General features: G+C 43.5%; 1 protein-coding gene across 1 annotated transcript in view; it reads right to left on the minus strand.

Annotated features, from left to right (window-relative positions):
- The window catches only part of LOC147901170 (ketose-bisphosphate aldolase class-II family protein), a 386,949-nt gene that overhangs the window by 250,554 nt on the left and 117,090 nt on the right, over positions 1–19,305 (minus strand). Inside the window, exons 14-19 of the mRNA XM_087375500.1 lie at positions 16,901–16,981; positions 16,674–16,754; positions 4,363–4,439; positions 4,120–4,174; positions 3,739–3,787; positions 2,078–2,215 (exon numbers count right to left, since the gene is read on the minus strand). Coding sequence (XP_087231626.1) covers positions 2,078–2,215; positions 3,739–3,787; positions 4,120–4,174; positions 4,363–4,439; positions 16,674–16,754; positions 16,901–16,981 — 481 coding nt within the window. The remainder of the gene's footprint in view (positions 1–2,077; positions 2,216–3,738; positions 3,788–4,119; positions 4,175–4,362; positions 4,440–16,673; positions 16,755–16,900; positions 16,982–19,305) is intronic.

The raw sequence follows: 19,305 nt of genomic DNA on the forward strand, positions 1-19,305 counted from the left end.
ATGAGAAGGGAGCTTTGGGAACAAGCGTAGCCTTGCATCAGATGGCGTGCGTTGAATGAAGGCTGGAAAGAGCTGTACGGGTGGTACGGACTGAAGTGTGGATTTTGTACGGGCTGCAGTACGAGATTGTACGGGGTGCAATCGTTGATCAGTATGGGCTGGTAGTACGGTGCCTTGATTACAGGCTGAACAGGCACGTACGGGTCATTAAAGATGGCTTCTACGAGCTGTACGGAAGATGGTCGTCATTAAATGTAGACTTTACGGATTTTTGTGTGGTTGTACGGGCCTACTGTCGTACGTATAATTGTACGGCTGCTTGTACAGTGAATATACCTGCAGGTTTTCAGATGATGGTACCCGCCAGTTCTTCTTTTGAACAGCTTGTGGTCTTGGGAGTCGTGCTGGCCATTGAGCAGTGGGCTGTGGGTTCATAGTGTTTTGAGGCTGACTGCTTTCTGAGTTTTTTTTGGGGAAAAGTGCAGTTCTAAGTTCAGTTTGTTTCGGGCTGTGTAGTCTCTCCCCTCTTTCAAAGAGTCTGTGTGTGTTCTAGTCAGATTGTGTGGGAGGTTGACTCGTTACTTGTGTGCTTTGGATACCCGCTTTGAAAGTCGGTGCATAGGCTCTACCTTAAGAGCTACCATATTACAGTACTGATCCCGAAGAAGTCCTGAAGATACGATTTTGTCTCTAGAGTTGGATTCTGAAGAAGTGGATATGATTGTATGGGGGTCAGCAATAAAGTACTGAGTCATTTTGTGTTTGTCTGAGGACAGTCTTGTGTTTCTTTTTTTTTCACATCACCGGGAAATAGATCAATCCAATGGAACAAAAATTGTACAAGCAAGAGATCAATTCAATAGAGAAGCAATGGAAATGCAGGAATACCTCTGGGAAGATCTTAATGTTCCAAAGGCACCTAGTCTAGCAGAATCAGAACCAGATCCCATGATTTAGTGATGGAAAAGGCAGATGGGATAGACCAAGAATTCAAGGGATGCAAGAATCTGTAAATTTTCCCCACAGGAAAAAAATAAAATGAAGAGCACACACAGAGCTTACATGCATATCAGGGACAAGTACAACAGCAATGCCTCAGCCTAAGAATCCTTATGAGTCAACCCACCAAGCAACTTGGTGCATACCTCAAGGAAATTTTGGGACACCTCACCAAATTTCTAGACATGGCTGACTAGCTACCCAACCACATACTAACAATTTAGGAATTTTTGAAAATTCATTTGATGGAAGTGCAGAGCTAATATCGGGTCTCGAGCGGATTTTAATAAAATCATATCATCTCATATAATAAGCTTCTCTCTTGTATACAGTGAAAAGCCAGGCTTGAAAGGGTGTTTGCTCGAAAAAGTATGTGCATGACGCAGTGGTGTGTACCCTTTGTGGAGGATGCACCCCTTATGAGAAGGTATATGTTATAAAGCTATAAATAGAACTTTAGCTCTTGCAAAGGGTAGTGTCCTGCTGAAAGCGCATACCCTTAACAAGTAATCCATTGAAACGTCCATACATCAAAGGTTACGAAAGGAATATGTCACAAATCGTGCCAAGTCAGGTGGGGATTGTGGCAAATTTTTCTTTTCCTTATTTCAGTATGGCGTGACACTACAAGCCACCTGATCCGGTTTGTACGAGTATCTATTGTTATCGGTCACCTCTTTTTTTTAAATGTTTCCTGCTGATGAACTTATCTTTATAAAATTAGTATCTTACCTTTCAAGAAACAACACACTGCAATCGTAGACCCAATACTCTTGAGTACAAATTCTCAGATTCTAATAAACGAGTAACAAATTGGAACAACAGTTGCTTATACATATAATTTCAGACTCTCCAGCAGGGCTAGGGTTTGAAACTGCATCTTCAGACAAAATCATGCTTAATGACAACACATGGTTGAAGTTTGACTTGGGAAGCAGATCTCATTTATTTCATCAAAACAAAATAAGCTGCCCCAACATGTTCCCTCTTTACAGCCAGCACCAGCTACTAACAGACTATCCTAAGACTACTTGGTAACACAGACTAGCAAGTATTAGATTCCACACTGCATACATACCAAGAACTACCATCTGTATGAGAAATAATATCATATAACTTGCGAGTGTCAAGCCCCAAACAAGCCCCAAATGCAATGCCCTCAGCAGCAACTGCAATGTGCACTCCAGCCAGTAGCTGATTAACCACTTTCACACCACTGTCAGACATACAAGAGTGTGATGTTACACATCATTCACATAAACATTGAGACTACATTTTTCAATTCTAAGCAAAAAAATAAATCTATCCCACAATGCACTGTGACTGCAATACCTCAAGCCCTTAAAAGTAGTTTTATACGAAGTATTGCATGTCAGTTCTACCCTCTTACAGCAAGCAACAATCTAAATCTTGTTTTCAAGACAGACATCTTGAATCCACTTGCAAACAAGACAAGTGCATTGGCGTGCTGCATCCCTATGAGAAAAGTGATGTTACTACCGGATTAAATTTATTGAAGTACATTTTGTTACAGAATAACAGTGAAAACGAATGGTCTTGTTCTAAACGCACTCAGAGTCAGTTCACTTATTTTCAATAATAGCTTGACATTTTCCAAAATCAGCTATAAAATAAAACAAGGGAATGATAGTGATGTACTCTATATACATTTTCCCGCCTCATAGTCATTGTGCTCTCACATTTTCCCGCCACATAGTCATTCTAATTTTTATTTTTTAAGCTTTCACATTTTTCATTTCAAACCATATTTTCTATCCGCTCCCCATCTTATCTCTAATTGAAGGGGAACACATTGATGTGTCTGTTGGGTTCTCATCAGCGGTCTCCATATCTCCTCATCTCCTAGATGGACATAAGTAATCATTGCTTATCTCTATCCCATGAGGCTAGACGTGGGTTCACAGCAATCCCACAGGAAACTTCCTCTAATATTGTTTTCGATGATGCCCTGAGGATCCCGTGTTCCTTGACATAGCCTGTTCTCTTGGTGGGGAAGCAGCCCTCATTTGACGAAATTCAAATTATTGGGACAACCCTAAATTGGACATGACTATTCTCATGGAAAGAGAGAAAGTTTATTCAAAGTCTTAGGACTGAAGGGTCTATGAGGCTGAAAGAACCTTATACAATGAGCTCAAAGGGTGGAGCCTCTAAGTGGGCATCAACACCCACAACATAGCTATAATCATAGACACGCCAATAGGGAAACATGTGGAGCTGTATGTAGCCTGGCGCCTAAATAAATCCATCCTGTACAGTTGGCAGGCATTGATCTTTGCAGAACTCGCAATGTACAGGGAGCTGTATGGGCTCAGCTCACATATAGAGAGGACATGATGAAGCCTCCATGGAATAGTGAGATTATCAAATGTGCTGCGGAATGGGCATAAAAGATACACATGTAGCATGACATAACAAACGTGTTAATTATAGCTAGGTTGCAGTAATTATATAGAAAATGCACCTTCCAATTGAAACTGAACCTCAGCCTGACATCATAGATCTAATTCATGAAATTTTATGTGAAGAGAGTAGGCTATAGTGTTAGTATCCACAATCTATAGAAGTGAAAACCATGGTTCTATAGAAGTGAAGACCATGGTTCCGTCTGCAGGTGGTGCAATTCGATCTCACATTGTCCAGGAAGAATTACACAAAACAGAAACTGCTTCATACGCATCCACAACAAATGCAGTAGAATGAGGGGAAAAGAGTTACCTTCCTGAACCAGTTCCACCATCAATAATATACAATGTCTCACTTAAAGCTGTCACACAGGTGGAAAACATTTTCCAATCATTACTCATGGTGAAAACATTTTCCAATCATTACTCATGGTAAAACCAATCTAACAGAAGCATCGAGAACTGGCTTAAGCAATTTACTTTTTGCGACATGACGATACAATGGAACAAATGAACGCATCTCTTATCACAACGAGTAATGAGTCAAACATGATTCTCTAAAGTTCATGAAGTCTGCCTTTGTTTGTGTTATTGTGTGATGCTACAGCTTATACTTGTGTTGCCTTTGATTGTGTTGAAGTGTGAGCATATAGCTTGTATCTGTGCTGCATTATGTAACTTCCAAGCTTTCTACCTGATAAAACCAGCCATGCACGCTTAAAAGCCTCCTCTGAACCTGCAGCCATGATCTGCATCCAATAAAGCCTGCTTCCTCAATTCGTTGCCATTCCTTAGTACTATGCAGCCATCATATGTGTAAAATCGAGTTGTTGAGCAAAAGAACAGGGTCACAAATGAACTTTTCTAGCTTGAACTAATTGCCAACCAGTTAAACTGATCACTGGAAAGAAAATACAGCAACAAAAAATCTGCATACCGTGAGGGTGCCATCTGCAGCTCTTTTGACACCTCCTGATACTGGTGCATCCACCAACTGAAAATCCCTTCTTTCAGCTGAAAAAACAACAATGGAGATTAAAATTTTGATGTAAACTAGGTTTTCCCATGATCATCATTTGAATCAAATCCCTATCAAAAGAGTTTTGAGTGCAAGATCAAAATGAGTTCCAAAGAGGACAAAGCATCACTTCTCTAGGGAAATGAGACTGGATACTGGTATACCCATAACGGAGCCTAAAGGGATGCTTGAGCATACAAGATGATAAATTGGGAGAGAGTATCAGTTTTTGTTTTTTGCAAAGAAGGGAACCTTCTATTAATGCTTGAAAGACTTCATACAAGACAGCAGCCCCGAACATGCTGAGTATGGAAAAAAAACCGGAAAAGGCTGAAAGAAAAACCGGCCTATTCCAAAGAAACCCAGCTCACTGCCTAGGGGATCTTTGGTACTGGGGCTAACAGCCAAGTGAGGGGACTATACAACCAGCGAATCCCTCGTGGAGTGAAGATGTACAAAACTCCTGCAGGCCAAGCCTTGCAGAATCGAGCACGCCTCTCAATAGTCACTCACAGTGATACTAGCTACCACCTCCCAAAAGCTGTCCTCCGGAGGAGAAAGGGGAGCTAGGCTATCAGGAGGGATTGCCTCATGAAGCGCTATCCTCTGAATGGCTCGGGAGATCTCATCAATCTGGAACGCATGTCCTCCCTCAGTCAACCAAGCCACCATCCCCAAATTCAGAAGGCCTTCCTAGAGATCTCTGATTTCATTTCTGCTCCCCAAATCACTCAGTTTGCAGCTAGATTTGCCTAATCTCGAAAGAGGGAGATCGTTCTGATATCCATCAATGGTGCCCTATTACATTTTGGATACCACTTACAAGATCTTAGCCAAGGTCTTGAGCTTGTGGTTGCATCCCCATCTAGCTAACATCATCCATGACACTCAGATAGCCTTTGTTTAAGAGCGCATCATCCTGGACAATGTCTTTATCTTTTGGGAAGTAGTGGAGTGGACACAAGAGGAGTCTTAGCCTATTGCAATCCTTCTCTTGGATTTCGAGAAGGCATATGACAAGGTGAAGTAGCCTTTTTTGGAAGGCACCATGAAGAGGATGGGTTTCTCAGAGTGCTAGATTTGGGGATTTGCAGCCCTATATTTCAAGAGTGCCAATCAAATGCTTATTAGGAGTCACACAGGGGAGTTTCCCGCTCATTGCAGCAGGCCTACCCTCTAGCTCCATTCCTTTTCCACTTCATGGCAAAGGCTCCGGAATACTTTCTATGCTCCCAGATGCTTGGCCTCATTGGGATGCACTAACCCATCCATGAGGAGCACAAGCTTCTAGATTTAGAGTTTGCAGCTGACCTGGATCTTTTTGTGGAGGGCACAACACTACAAAGTGGGCATTCACATTTCAGCAGAGTAGAAAATTGCCCCTGTGCTAGAGAGTGTGTGGTGCAAGCTTTCATATATTGAAGCAGCGAATTGCCCTTGTGCTAAGTGTAAGCTTTTATCTTGGAGCTTGGACAAACTCTCTAGCACAGCGGGCCCTCATGTACAACCAGGTCCTCTTGGCCACGGCCTCATTCTAGTGTTTTCACAAAGGATAAGTTTGAAATGGCAGTTTTCATTCAGGAGCACAAGCTGGATGACAGAGATTGCACAAAGTCAGGTAAATTGCTTTCAGGCCACACGTTTTGGTCACCTGCCAAAGCAGGGGAGGCACATGCATTTCACTATGGAACTCTTTTCTCCCCCTTGTTGTTGGACAAGGAGTTATCTTCCCGTTCTAAAGCCCAGTGGATTCTTCTTTTGATTGGCGGACGTAAGCTGTAATGAAGGGGGAAAAGGGCCAAGTTAGAGGCCCTTCAGGTGGAAAATGTGGAGGGACTATACAAGTCCCCATCCACCACCTACTATGTACTTTTTGATTTGACATCTAATCCTATCTATGCTTCCACCTCCTTCTTGCTACCTGCTCCCTACTCTCTCTCTCTCTCTCTTTCTCTCTCTCTCTCTCTCTCTTAGCTGTATTACGATGAGGCCACCTAGTTGGCGCATCATTGATGATGTATTTTCCTTTCCGGATGATTTTGTGTCCCATAGGCCATGTATGGCCTTCCATGGACCTTTAATAAAATTTCTTTCTTTCTTTCTTTCTTTCTCTCTCCTGCCCCTCCTCTTCACCCTTTTCCCCTATCTCTCTCTCCCTGCTGCTCCTCTATCCCCTATCTCCAAATATGTCCCTATCCCTTTTCTACATTGGTATCAAAGCATCAACCTTGGCACCTTTTGCTTCTGTTCATCCCTCATTCTTTCCCTCTACGCCAGAGTCCTAGAGGGAGGGTAAACTGCTGCACCGATTCACTTGCTTTTTGGTGAAAGCAGATGACTATATTAACATAAAATCAATGTACATGACATTAGACTCCAAAGGAGAGCCCAATGAAAGAACTCAAAAACAGTGAGAGAACACTTCAAGGCTAGTAGCATCCAAGTCCCTTGCAGCAAAACTATCATATAAGGATTGCTTGAGAGACATTCTGAAGAAAATATATGTCTGAGGAAACTGTTGACCCATCCTGGAATGCAGTCTCTGTGTCCAAATGGTCCATAGTACCCAAAAGCGAGTCTAGTGAAAGAAGAGGAGGAATGGAGAAATCTGAGATGAGAGACATCCAAACATCCAGAAGAGTTTCCCAAATCGGATAGAGGGAAACCGAAGCCGCAGCAAATGGGAAACATGAGTGATCAATAGGCGAGAGTGTGGGCAAGACCATAAGAGGTGAGGAATTGCCTCGCGGTGATGAGAGCAACGGGGGCAGGAAGAGGGAGCAATGCGACGTGCTGCCAATTTCACCCCAATGGAAAAAGCTCCCACTATACATCTCCAAAAGAAAAGCCTTTGTTTTAATGGCAATTTGGCTTTCCAGATTTTCATGAGTCGTGATTGCCACCAAGATAAAGGCCTATCCAAGTTCCAAAGAGTGTTGGCATGCTTGTCAATCCATGGCGGTGGGAGAAGAAACCTGTAGACCTTCGAGGAGGTCAGATTATGCATTGAAAGCGTATGCATAGCAGGAGGTAAGGAAGTCAAATTCCAGTCCAGTAATCTGTCCTGTACAAATAGTGGAGGAATCGGAATAAATGGCTGCAACATAGTTGAAAGTGTTTTCCAAATGGACCTATGATGCAGTCCCAAGGAGAATGTCCTGCAAGCTTGTGGAAATGAAAGCATACATCCTTGTTGATCCACAACATCGCCAACAAATCTTATGCCCAATTTCATGAGATTGTATGCTTTAATAGGTGCCTGTAAAGCGAGAGGCGATTCAAACACCTTGCTCCAATGGATGCTTTCCAAGCGAAAAGAATTACCATGATGAGAGGAAGCACCTGTCCATTTAGCATATGAAAGAATTCTCTTCCAATCATGAATAAAAGCAGTAGAAACAGGGCAAGAGTAAAGGCATTGTGATGATATGTATAACCCATATCTCTGTCCCTTGTTGAGAGCCATAGATCTTCTGCATGCAGGGATGAGAGCATATCTTCCCAATGTCGAAGCTCAGTGGGGATCCTGTGAGAACGATGAGTGGTATTGTCTTTAGTGGCAGGTGAGTTGTTAAAGTCTCCACACAAAAAAGCATTGGACAGCCCTGGATATTGTTTGAGGGAGACCCACATTTGAGCTCTAGTCGCAGAGGTTTGTGATGCATAAACAGATGCTATTTCATAGAGATCAGCCTACCAAGTGCACCTGATCACCATCCATCGACCCTGAGGGTCATTGTAAGCAACCATGGGCTGCATATCATGTTTTACTAGCATGCAGAACCCCGAAAAGTGCATTGTACCAGCATAAAAAATATCATAACCAGCATAGTGACCTTGCTGACCAGCCAAGAAGTGTTGGTTGTGTTCCTGTAAAGAGATCACATCGGGATGCATGCTATGTACATAATGCCAGAAAAGTCTCCACTTATTGACATTGCAAAGACCCTGAACGTTGTATGTGATGCAAGTAATTGAAGTAGACATAGAAGATATGTACAGTCAAACCAAAAGCAGAGTAAAGTATAAGCTGTCAGGCCTCAGCCATGACATCAACATCCACCTGGCCTCCTGGATCATTAGCTCTACGATCCTCATCATTGTCGCATACAGGGATGCCCTTTTTTAACACATCAACCCACAGTTGCGAAGTGAGGCTGTCAGCAGGGGTAGAGGTCTGACCAGGGGTAGAAGTTGAAGCATCCCAATGGCGAGATTGTAGAGGACGTGGTTTGAGAGCGAATACCTTTTTGGGTTGCCACCAGGCACCCTGGGGGGAGGCATGAGATTCTGAAATTTTGCCCTTGCCCTTGTCCTTTTGCTTGGCTAAAAACCTGAACCACATTTTCTTTAGAAGGGACGGATTTAGATGGCACATCACCCAGTTTAGTAGGCATAACCTTACGCCCTGGGCCATAAGTTGGGGGGGGGAGGATTTTCTGGAGCAATAGCTGTAGGTGGGAGCTGATGCAGGATTGCAGGACACTGTGAAGCTAAGTGGCCAAACTTATGGCATGTGAAACAAGCACCTGCAAAGACTCCCCATTTCAAATCAAAATATTTTTCACCAAGGGGAACATCCTCCACTTCTACCCCAATAGAAGGAGGGGTTGGGTGATCTGTATCCCAAAGAACGCAAAAGCGATTGCGATTACCCGAAGGACGGGGTGGGCATACAACTTGCCCCAAAGTAGCTACCAAACTTGGTAACTCAGCCCTCATATAGTCCGGAAAATCCACTACCTCAACCCATACAGGGCAATGATGTTGAATGAGGCTGTGGTAATCCTTGTTTGGCGACCATGGCATGACATGCACCATTTGTCTGCCATAGAATAGAGGCAACATCTCCAGTATCTGCTGACGATATGAGGCATCCGAAAAATGCACTTCATAGAAACCTCTGGAAGCAAAGTATACTCCTTCAACAAAGCAGCCTCCCAACAATGCCTGAACCCACTGGGCGACATCATTTGCTGAAGGTAATTTTCCTGGGAAGAAAATGATGACTGCTTGCTGAGAGCACTTTCGAAGAGGAGCAACCAAGGAAGGCAGCTTCAACTTATACTTGATGGCCGGGGGAGGTTTGGCCCACTCCTTCCGGCTGTGCTGAAATTCATCTTTAAGGATGTCAAAAACATAGTGAGCATCTAAGGAATCTGCAGTAGAGAAATCAAGTTGCTGTCTTTTGGAATCCCGGGACGAATCCTTGCGAGAGTAACTTTTAAACTGATCCTCCATAGAGGGAAACAGGATGGGATTGATGAAATTGCAGAGATGGAGTAGAACTATACGGACGAAGTAAAGAATGGAAGCAGAAACTGTATGGACTGTACGGAAAGTACATGCTGTACGGTTGTACGGAAGACAGTCTACGAAGGGACTAAGACGTACGGAGAGGTGACGCAGGAACTGTACGGAGAATAAAGATGAACGGGGCTTCTGAAAGATGACGCATGGGTTGTACGGAAGATGGAGATGAACGGAAGGGTGACGCAGTAACTGTACGGGAAAGGACAAAAGGTACGGGGGGGGAATCGAGGGATGAGCTGACACGGACGGGGCTGCGCAGTGAAGAAACTCACCGAACGTACGGCGTCCGTACGGGTGTACGGCGTCCGTACGAGACCTGACGCGGGCCTGTACGGGGGCTTGGGGAAGCTGAGCAGCAACGACCTACACACACACACACACACACACAGATTTTCTCAACACACACACCACACGAACAACACAACACGCACCGATTCACTTGCTCAGAAGCCAGACGACAACACACAGACACCATCGCTTGCAGCTTGAGCATATTCGTTCCATCAACACCCAGAGCTTAAGTTTTGAATATGCTACTGTGGTTCGTTCAATTGCAAGCCCAAGACAAACGAGCCCAAACGAGCCGCCACTTGATCGTCAACGACGTGTGCATGAACTCAGCCTTCCATTTGCTGACAACTGCCCGTTTTCATCACCATCGCCACTGAGCTTGTCTTGCCAGTCATGAGTCACCGTGAGCCGTGAGCCCATCTTGTGAGCCACTCGTTGTTTTGTGAGCTGCCGTTGTCACTATTTCGTGACCATTTCCATCATCACCATTCTGTGTGCCAGTCTCGTTATCGCTATGGCTGTCGTCCGTCGATTTCTAACGCCGCCCCGCTGCCCATCCAGCCTTGCCAAAAACCTTAGTCCTCATGTTTTCTTAGGTTAAGTTACCCACGATTAGGTTGGTTGGGTTAGTTATTTGGGTTAGGTTAGCTAGGTTGGGTTAGTTGGTCATTTAGGTTAACCTAACTAAGGTTCAATTAGTAGGTTAGGTTGGGTTACACTAAGTCAGTGTACTAACTGTCATAGAGGTATTAGGTTGGTGCTATCCTAGCAGTTCTAGGTGACATAGGGAACCCCCCCCCCCCCACAAAAGAAAAGGGGTAAAATTTAAAATTTCCAGTTTCCTTTTAGGGGTCTTTCATAGCCCTGTTTGGAGCCATTTCGACTCCATTTTGAAGCCTCTTCATTGATTGTCCTCTTGAGCTTCTCCATCGGCCTTTTAGTGTTTCTACAAGCTCTATCAAGTGCTCATTACAGCAAGGTTTTGTTGTCCTGTGGCAGTAACCATGCCACCCAAGTGTGCCCCTCAGGATACATTGCATGATAGTGCTGAGGTAGCTCAGCATGAGCACTTGCCTTCCACAGTGGGTGCATCCACTGGTGGTACAGAGATCCCTACAACTCAGCCTCTCTCTTGCATCTCAAAAAGCGCAGGCAGCGTAGACAGAGTTTTTGGATACCCTTGCTTCTATGCTCCAGGGTGCCATCCGCCAAATGGGACAGGAGTTCAGCCAACAGCTAACCACGGCCATGGCTATGTAGGATATAGCTCTTGCCCAGATGGGACAGCAACTCGAGCAATAGATTGGTCAGGCTATGCAGGACAAGGGCAAGCAGCCCGCTCCCAGCAAGGGGACCACTCAGACAGTTAGGATGTTTTGTCTACTCCACGTAGGGGTTTTATGGCAGATGCCCGCTGTGCCTATGAGCATCAGTCTTCTGGACAATTGCATGCACCCCAACACGAGGATTATCTAGACTTAGATCATGCATTTACTGTGCCACAGAGCACCTTATTGCAGGATGGCAGGCCATCTTTTGGCTCACTGTTTTTTGCATCTATACAAGCTGAGAACGTCTTTTTTGGGCCGACCCGTTGGTGTGCATCCGGTTAGTGCTCTTTTTACCGTGCCAGCGAGTATGCCTGGAGCTAGCTTTGGTTTATATGGCAGCCCACACCCTTGGGAGAGAGGTCAGCAGTCCTCTTCTCACCCCTTTGGTATGCCATCATTTCGGAGAGAGACCCAGCCAGGGGTTCATGCACCTATCACTCCACTAGCGAGCACATATAGCTAGACGCAGCCAGTGCATCAGATGGCAACAGCTACTACGCAGCAGGAGGTTAGTGGTGGGCAACAAGTCACTTTTGATCATGCTGGCAGATTCTTTGCATTCATATAAGGTCCTACCTGAGGCCATCAAACTTGAGATGTCCTTCTCCGATTATGTAAATCTCAAGCGTGAAGATGCTCGCACTTCAGGAGGTTATACACACAAGAATTATGAAGCCAAGGATATCATGGACAAACTCATAGTGCATAAGTTCAAAAGGGACACTCGCACACCTAATGAGCTGGAGGAGTGTCTTACGAAGTTGGAAGATTATTGCGGGTATGCACATGCAGGACTATGCACATACTTGTTTGGTGTTATATGAGGGACTCGCCTCAGAGGCCAGCCACATGGAAAGAGTTCGAGTTGATGATCACCACATTTGTATCCCCACTCATACTGGAGTGATATCTGGCTGAATTCTATGCATTATCGCAAATTGGTACCATCCAAGAGTCCTTGCAGCAATTTTGGAGACTTTCTTTGTTTGTACAGGATGTATGTAAGAGAGGGAAGTTGTTGCATTTCATCCAAGGATTGAGTCCTTCTCTCGCTGCAGATGTTAAGGCACGTAACCCTCAAACAATTGAGCGTGCAGCCCAATTGGCAGAGGTGTTTGAGCCCAAATATGCCAGCAAGTATAAGATGTGAACGGGCAGCGCATATGGGAATGCAAATGAGGCTGAGAAGAAGCCTAAGGTGACTGATTGGCATGAAAGAAAATCAGCAGCAGCACCATTTCCGAGGTTTCCCACTGTTACAGGCAGTAAGATGCCATATGCTAAGCCATACAGGCCATTTGATGCTAAGCCAGGAACTAAGCCAAGTGTTGGAAATGAAAAATCAGAATTTAAACAACACATATTATGGACAGCAGAGAGCGGGCAAACTTATGCTTTAAGTGTGGTGAGAAGTGGACCCCTGAGCATCGGGAAGTTTGCAAAATGCGTAACAGTGGTACTGCAAAACTCAGCATGATTATTGAGATATCAGATGATGAGGATTTAATGGATGCTTCTGAGACTTTCGATGCCACTCATGATGATTCAGAGGGTGCACAGGTCATGGAAGAAGCTCCAGATGTTGGAGCCACGAAGGGGGCTGATTTCCCCTTTGATCCCAGTGGTGCTAACAAACATAATATGCATGGTATACAATCCGATGACACTCAGCCCACATGTAACATGCGAGGCCTTGGCCTTAAGTCTTTCATGTGGAGCATCAGGTTGCTATGCCTTTTCTTGCGCGAGAGGATGCAAATGGAAATGCTTTTGTGGATGAAGAGGACATCTATTGGGATGCGCAGTAAACAATTTATGCTATCTGTTTTCATGCCTTGATTGGTGCCAAAAGTGCTGAAACTATCAAATTGAAAGGACAAATTAATGGCAGGACTGTTCATGTGCATGTGGACAGCAGTAGCACTCATAGTTTCATCAATTCTAAGACCTTACAGAAGGTGGGACTGATTGTTACTGAGATTGATCATGGGCTGAGAGTAGAGGTGGCAAATGAACAGCATTTGGTCAGTAAATTTTGTTGTCAAGATGCAAGGATAAAGCTCTCTGAGGATTATGAATTTGTTGGGGATCTCTTGGCATTGGATATGGGCCCAATAGATGCTTTCCTAGGCTGCGATTAACTAAAATCTTTGGGTAAAATCAGCATGGATTTAAATTCCCTATCACTCAGCTTTGTCCACAAGCTAGAACTGTAGCATTGCATGTCATACTTTATTTTTTTGGCTTTCTATACATGGAGGGATTGTAGTAAATAGGTGGAGGTCCAAATTAGGGGGCAGATTCCACTTACTCCAAGGTGATCGTGTGCAGATTAGTCGGTTCATCATTGCTTATGCATTTCTTCATCACATGGGGATCAGTGGCTTGGCTCTCTTTATCAGGTCCTCAGATATTCTACGAGTGGCAGAATGCTTCCTGGGCTATTTCTATTCGATGGCACCTAGTTCAGCCTTGCTCTTTGGAGGACGTGCCTATCTCCCAATATAGACCAGTGCATGCTGATGTGGATTCTGCTTGAGAGATACTGGCTAGTATTACTCCTTGGTAGATCTAGAGGGCCAGATGCACAAAGGCCATTGATGGATCTCAGGTCCACCCTTCTCATACCATGGTCAGTATTTGGGCAGATACCATTCACCCTTTGATGGCCAGTTGGGCGAGCATGCAAGGGTCCTCCAGAGTAGCTTCTTCCAGGAGGGTTATATTCCTTACGGAATGGAGGGGCTCCCCTTTTTTCTCAGAGACTACATCAGGGTTGAGTGTTTTTTCTCATTTCCAGCATGATGTATTTCCGCATTGAGCTTGCTCTCGCGGGTTATTTTCATACTTACTAGAAGTCTCTTTCATGGATTAAAAAAATGGCAGTGCAATCCATGGTGGCGGACTTCTCATGGTCCTTGCGGCATATGGATGCCAAATAACCTTAAATGGAGACTTGGATGAGGAGGTCTCTATGCAAGAGCCATCTAGTTCAAATCACTTTATGGACTTAGCAGACATCCAAGTCATGGTACACCAAGATAGATGCCTCCTTTGAGACATTTGACATGAAAAAATCCTGATCAGCAGATCCCAGCCTCTCTAAAAATACTGCTTTCTTTTCATTCTCAATGTGGATGATCTCATCATTATGATCAAACTCTCATAGATCAACTCAAGGCAGCATTATGGAAAGAGTTTGAGATGACAGATTTGGGACAATCGCAGTATTCTTTGAGCATAGAAGTCGCAGCACACTAATATCTTTTTGTTAGTCAAACAAAGTATGCTAAAGGCTTGCTCGGAAAATTCCCCAAGCAGGCCCACTCCCATGGAGACAGGATTAAAAGTGGATATACCTAGATGAATCCAGGAACATTCCCAAACTCATCCTCTAAAAACACAACATAGTGCAGTTTCAATCTCATGATAGTCACTCACAAGGTTGAAAACCATAAACTCCATCATGCATGGCAGGGACTAGCTACTATGACATCCCCACTGACGTCATCAGCGCCCAATAGTGGGTGTAGACCATGGTATAAAAATATGCTCTCACACATACAAATCCACACACCCACACATACTTGAGCATCAATTTATACAAAGTCTTCGTACTGAGTTTCTGTCAACACTCCGGAGGTGAAGGGCAGACTCAGCCATGATGAAGGCTAGCACTAAAGGAGAAGGCTAATCAAAAGGTAGTCCAAAATCTCTTCATTCAAGCTATGTGGATGAGCAAGCTGTGGATACCAATTTGTATAGCCATTTAGTGGGCAGCTTGATTAATCTTATGATCACTAAGCTGACATCTCACATGCAGTGAGTTGTCTTAGTCGATACATGGCACATGCTGAGGCCAGCCACTAGTGGGCAGCCAAAAGAATCCCTGCGTACAAAGGTACTACGAATCAAAGGTACTATGCATTTCTGAAAACTTTATGGGCTGTCATAAGACCTAAGCTGCAAGGGTTTTGTGACAAAGATTGGGCAAGTACTGAAGATGAAAAGTCCACTACAGGCTACACTTCTTCAGCATTGGCAATATTTCATGGGTGACCAAGAAACAAAACACTATTGCTCTTTCATCCACTGAGGCTGAGTATATGGGAACACTTGTAGTAGTATGTGAATATTACATTACTTTTAGCTCAATATATAGAAAACAAAGTAGAAGACGATTAAGCTGTAAGCAACAATCATTAGGAGGAGGAATACAACAAAATTAGCAGGCCAGGATAAAGCAGCAGCAAGTTTGCAGCTTAGTATTTCCAACTATACATGAGCTGATAGTTCTCCCCTATCTACAGTAGAATGAATTCCTCTATTTTCCAGGAAAATGAGAAAGCATACACACACAATTTAACAGTTGACTTCCTCTTGGAAAAGATGTGCTAAGGCAAGAACATTTTGAACAGTCTGAAGACAGTATGATGCAGAAGGATAATAAAAGGGATAAAAATCTGGTTCATTTTAAACATCGTAAAACTTTTGAAAGCCAAGGAAATAAAATAGGACCCATAATCCTTCCATGTCCCAACACGTTGACAATAGACTAGAAATATGGACTATATCCCAATAACAATTTTCGATAGTCCATCAGGTTCTTGCAGTGGGACCCAGGGGAGTGGGAATGGGTTGATCAAGGGCACCAAGAGAAGAGTATTCCCTTCTTTTGTTACAAAGTCAAAAATGCCAGGAGATTTCAGCTTAGCAGTAGAGGTTGGAGGCCCTCTAGAGCTCCTCATTGGGATAGTTTTCAGATTTCTGCAAAGGTGCTGAAAATTTTTTGGAGGAGGCTCTGGAAATCCCTCAGAAATAGAAAGATCACTCTCTTCTTTTGGCTTTCTATTCATGGAGGGATTGCAATGAACTTGTGGAGATCTAGGTTCAGGGCTGACCCTACTTGTCCTCGATGCCACGCAGCAGTTGAGTCAGTTCAGCATTGCCTCTGGGAGTCCAGACAGGCAAGGACGATCTGGAAGGGTGTTGCCAGGATTCTTTGTATATTTCATAGAGCATCCTTCTTCATGACTTGGGGATCAGTGGCATGGTTCTCTCTTACTACCCCTCAGATGTTTTTCGAGGGACATGAGTCAGATGAGGTGGCATTTTTGCTCTTGCAGCTTTCATTCATACATTAAGTAATCTTTTGGAAAAAAAAAACAATTTTCGATAGTTTGATCCCGACCTTTTGTCCCATGAGAAGCTCCTCATATCTAGAAATTTGAAGAGAAAACTGCATTAACATTGTTCAGGCACGCCAAGCCAGGCAAGTTGTGGACAAAAAATTACCCCGAAGGCGTTGTTCCAGTTCCTTTACATAAAGGGGAGATACTGTAGAGCATAAGAGAATGGTGCATCCATCTGGAAGAGCTGTAAATAACAAAATGAGACCGACATTAAAAAATCATTTTCTTTTCAAAAAACTAATTATACAATTTATTGCAAACAATACTTTTGGATGTGGCCAGAAAAGTCTCTTTTCAGTCCTCAAAGAAAGCCAAAAAAGTTAACAAAACCTGTGACTGCTCCATGGTCTCCAAATAGTGCCGTCTCTACTTGGTCTTCAGTTGCAACCATCAAGACCAACACTTGAGCACCTATGTGCATCAATAAAGCAAGCATGGGGCTTCATCAGGATGAGTCAACCACAAGTTTTAAACCTTATATGATATCATAATATATAACAACTGAGCTCTAGCATTGTGAAGTAAAGAGAAGAACACTGCTAGATTTTGGTTAATCATTGATTGAAGGCTTAGGTCTATTGTTCTCAGGTCAATAAAGTTTTTGACCCAAAAAACCCTCCCATATCATCGCTTGTTTGATGGTTCTGAAGGAACATGCTACCATTTTAACCTTGTTGGGATGAGCTCAACTTTATGGCTGGCTTACAAGCGCAACATTAGCCCCCCCCCGGCCCCCAAAGCCCCTTTCTTCTTTTCCACTCCCACAACCTATTACATTCTTTCCTACATCCCTATTATGTACATACTGACCATTAATAAAGTTCATTTTCCTTGGAAAAAAGAAGTTTATACATCCAAACTATGGATCAAAATACCTATGCACAAGTTTCCCTCTTCCAACTATTGGCAGAGCACCCTTAAACTGATGTTGCCTTCTGAGCAGGGCATTCCAAAAAGGTATGTTGCTGCATTTCTACTTGTTAATTGCACATCTAGCATATCTACTTTTCCCACATGATTCTATGCCATCTTCTGCATTACATATTAAATCATTAGAGCATGCCGTAATCAACGAGTTTTTCTCATTTCTTTAGGTGTAGTATGTTAGAAAAAGAGAGAGAGAGCTAGAGAGCTGAACATTGTGCTTGCAATAGATGAAGTGAAGTAGTACAACAAAAGGGGAAAGGTTTTGTCTAAGTGACAAAACCTTATTATTCACTAACCGTAGTTAGTGAACTAATTCCTTCACTAACCGTAGTTAGTGAACTAATTGTGGTTAGGGGAAAAAACCTCAAATGAGGGAAAAGTGCCCCTAACCTACTTATTACATTACATTGGTCACTGCTAGAATATGATAATAATTCTAACACCCCCCTGCAGTGCCAATGTCATGTACAAGGAAATGATCAATTACCAAAAGGAGATAAGTTCAGGGCACTACGAAATGCCTCAAACTTTTCACGTGGAAGTGCTTTGGTGAAGATGTCTGTAACATTGTCATGGGTTGACACATAGATCATACCGATCTCTCCTGCATGCAACTTCTCTCTGACATAGTGATAGTGAACCTCAATGTGATTCGTGCGAGCATGAAACACGAGATTCTTTGCCACTGCTATAGCACTCACTCTATCAGTGAGAATCGGAGAAGGACCCTCCAATGAAAGATGAAGATCAGCAAATAAACGATGCAGCCAAACACATTCAACTGTCGCTGTGAAAGCTGCCCTGTACTCAACTTCAACATGAGGAGGTAGCCATTGTAGATTGTTTCTTGCTCAACCAAGAAAAAGCAACAATTCACCCTGGTGGACTGCCTAGTATCATAGTCTCTAGCCCAATCTGATTCACTGTAAGCATGCATCTGCAAGTCACCCCCCCTTGGAAACATCGAGCCAAAAGACTTTGTATCTTGCAAGTAACGGAAGATGCGTTTTACAGCCTGCCAATGCATAATCTTTGGGCTGTGCTTATACATTCTCACCTGAGAAACTGAAAACTGAACATCAGGTCGTGTATTACAGAGATAAATGAGGCATCCAACAGCTTGACTTTAGAGTGTGACAGAAATTGATTCACTCGTATCATGCATTGTAAGCTTCACCCGGCTCCATGGGAGTGGACATAGGCTTGCAATCATGCATGTTGAATCTATCCAAGAGTTTTTGAACATACGTTTCTCTTGAGTAAACTGGATCCCCAAAAAGAAATGTAACAAGCCCAAGTCTGACATATCAAATGTAGCTTTCAATTGGGCTTGGAAATCTGCAATTACTTTCTCATTTGATCCGGTGAGCAGCATGTCATCTACATAAAGAATGATGACCAAAATATCCCCCCCATCCTTCTTGATGTAGAGGGTGCTCTCAGTTGGACTATTGTGCAGTCCCTTGCTGGTTAGAAAGGCATCAATTTTGGCATACCATGCACGTGGGGCTTGTTTTAGCCCATACAAAGCTTTATTCAGCTTGCATACTTGATGTGCATTTCCTGAAATTTCAAAACCCGGAGGTTGTTTGACATAAACCTCTTCCAACAAGTCTCCATTAAGGAAAGCTGTTTTAATGTCCAATTGATGAACATTCCATTCAAAATTTGCAGCCATTGCTATAACTGATTTGATGGTGGTCATCATGGATGTAGGAGCAAAAGTCTCCTCATAATCTATGCCCTTTTTCTGAGCATATCCTTTTGCAACCAGCCTTGCCTTGCACTGATCAATAGACCCATTTGGC

The sequence above is a fragment of the Dipteris shenzhenensis genome, chromosome 6 (genome assembly GCF_047967505.1).
Source record: "Dipteris shenzhenensis isolate YYH24624 ecotype China chromosome 6, Dip_SZ_1.0, whole genome shotgun sequence".
NCBI classification, from domain to species: domain Eukaryota; kingdom Viridiplantae; phylum Streptophyta; class Polypodiopsida; order Gleicheniales; family Dipteridaceae; genus Dipteris; species Dipteris shenzhenensis.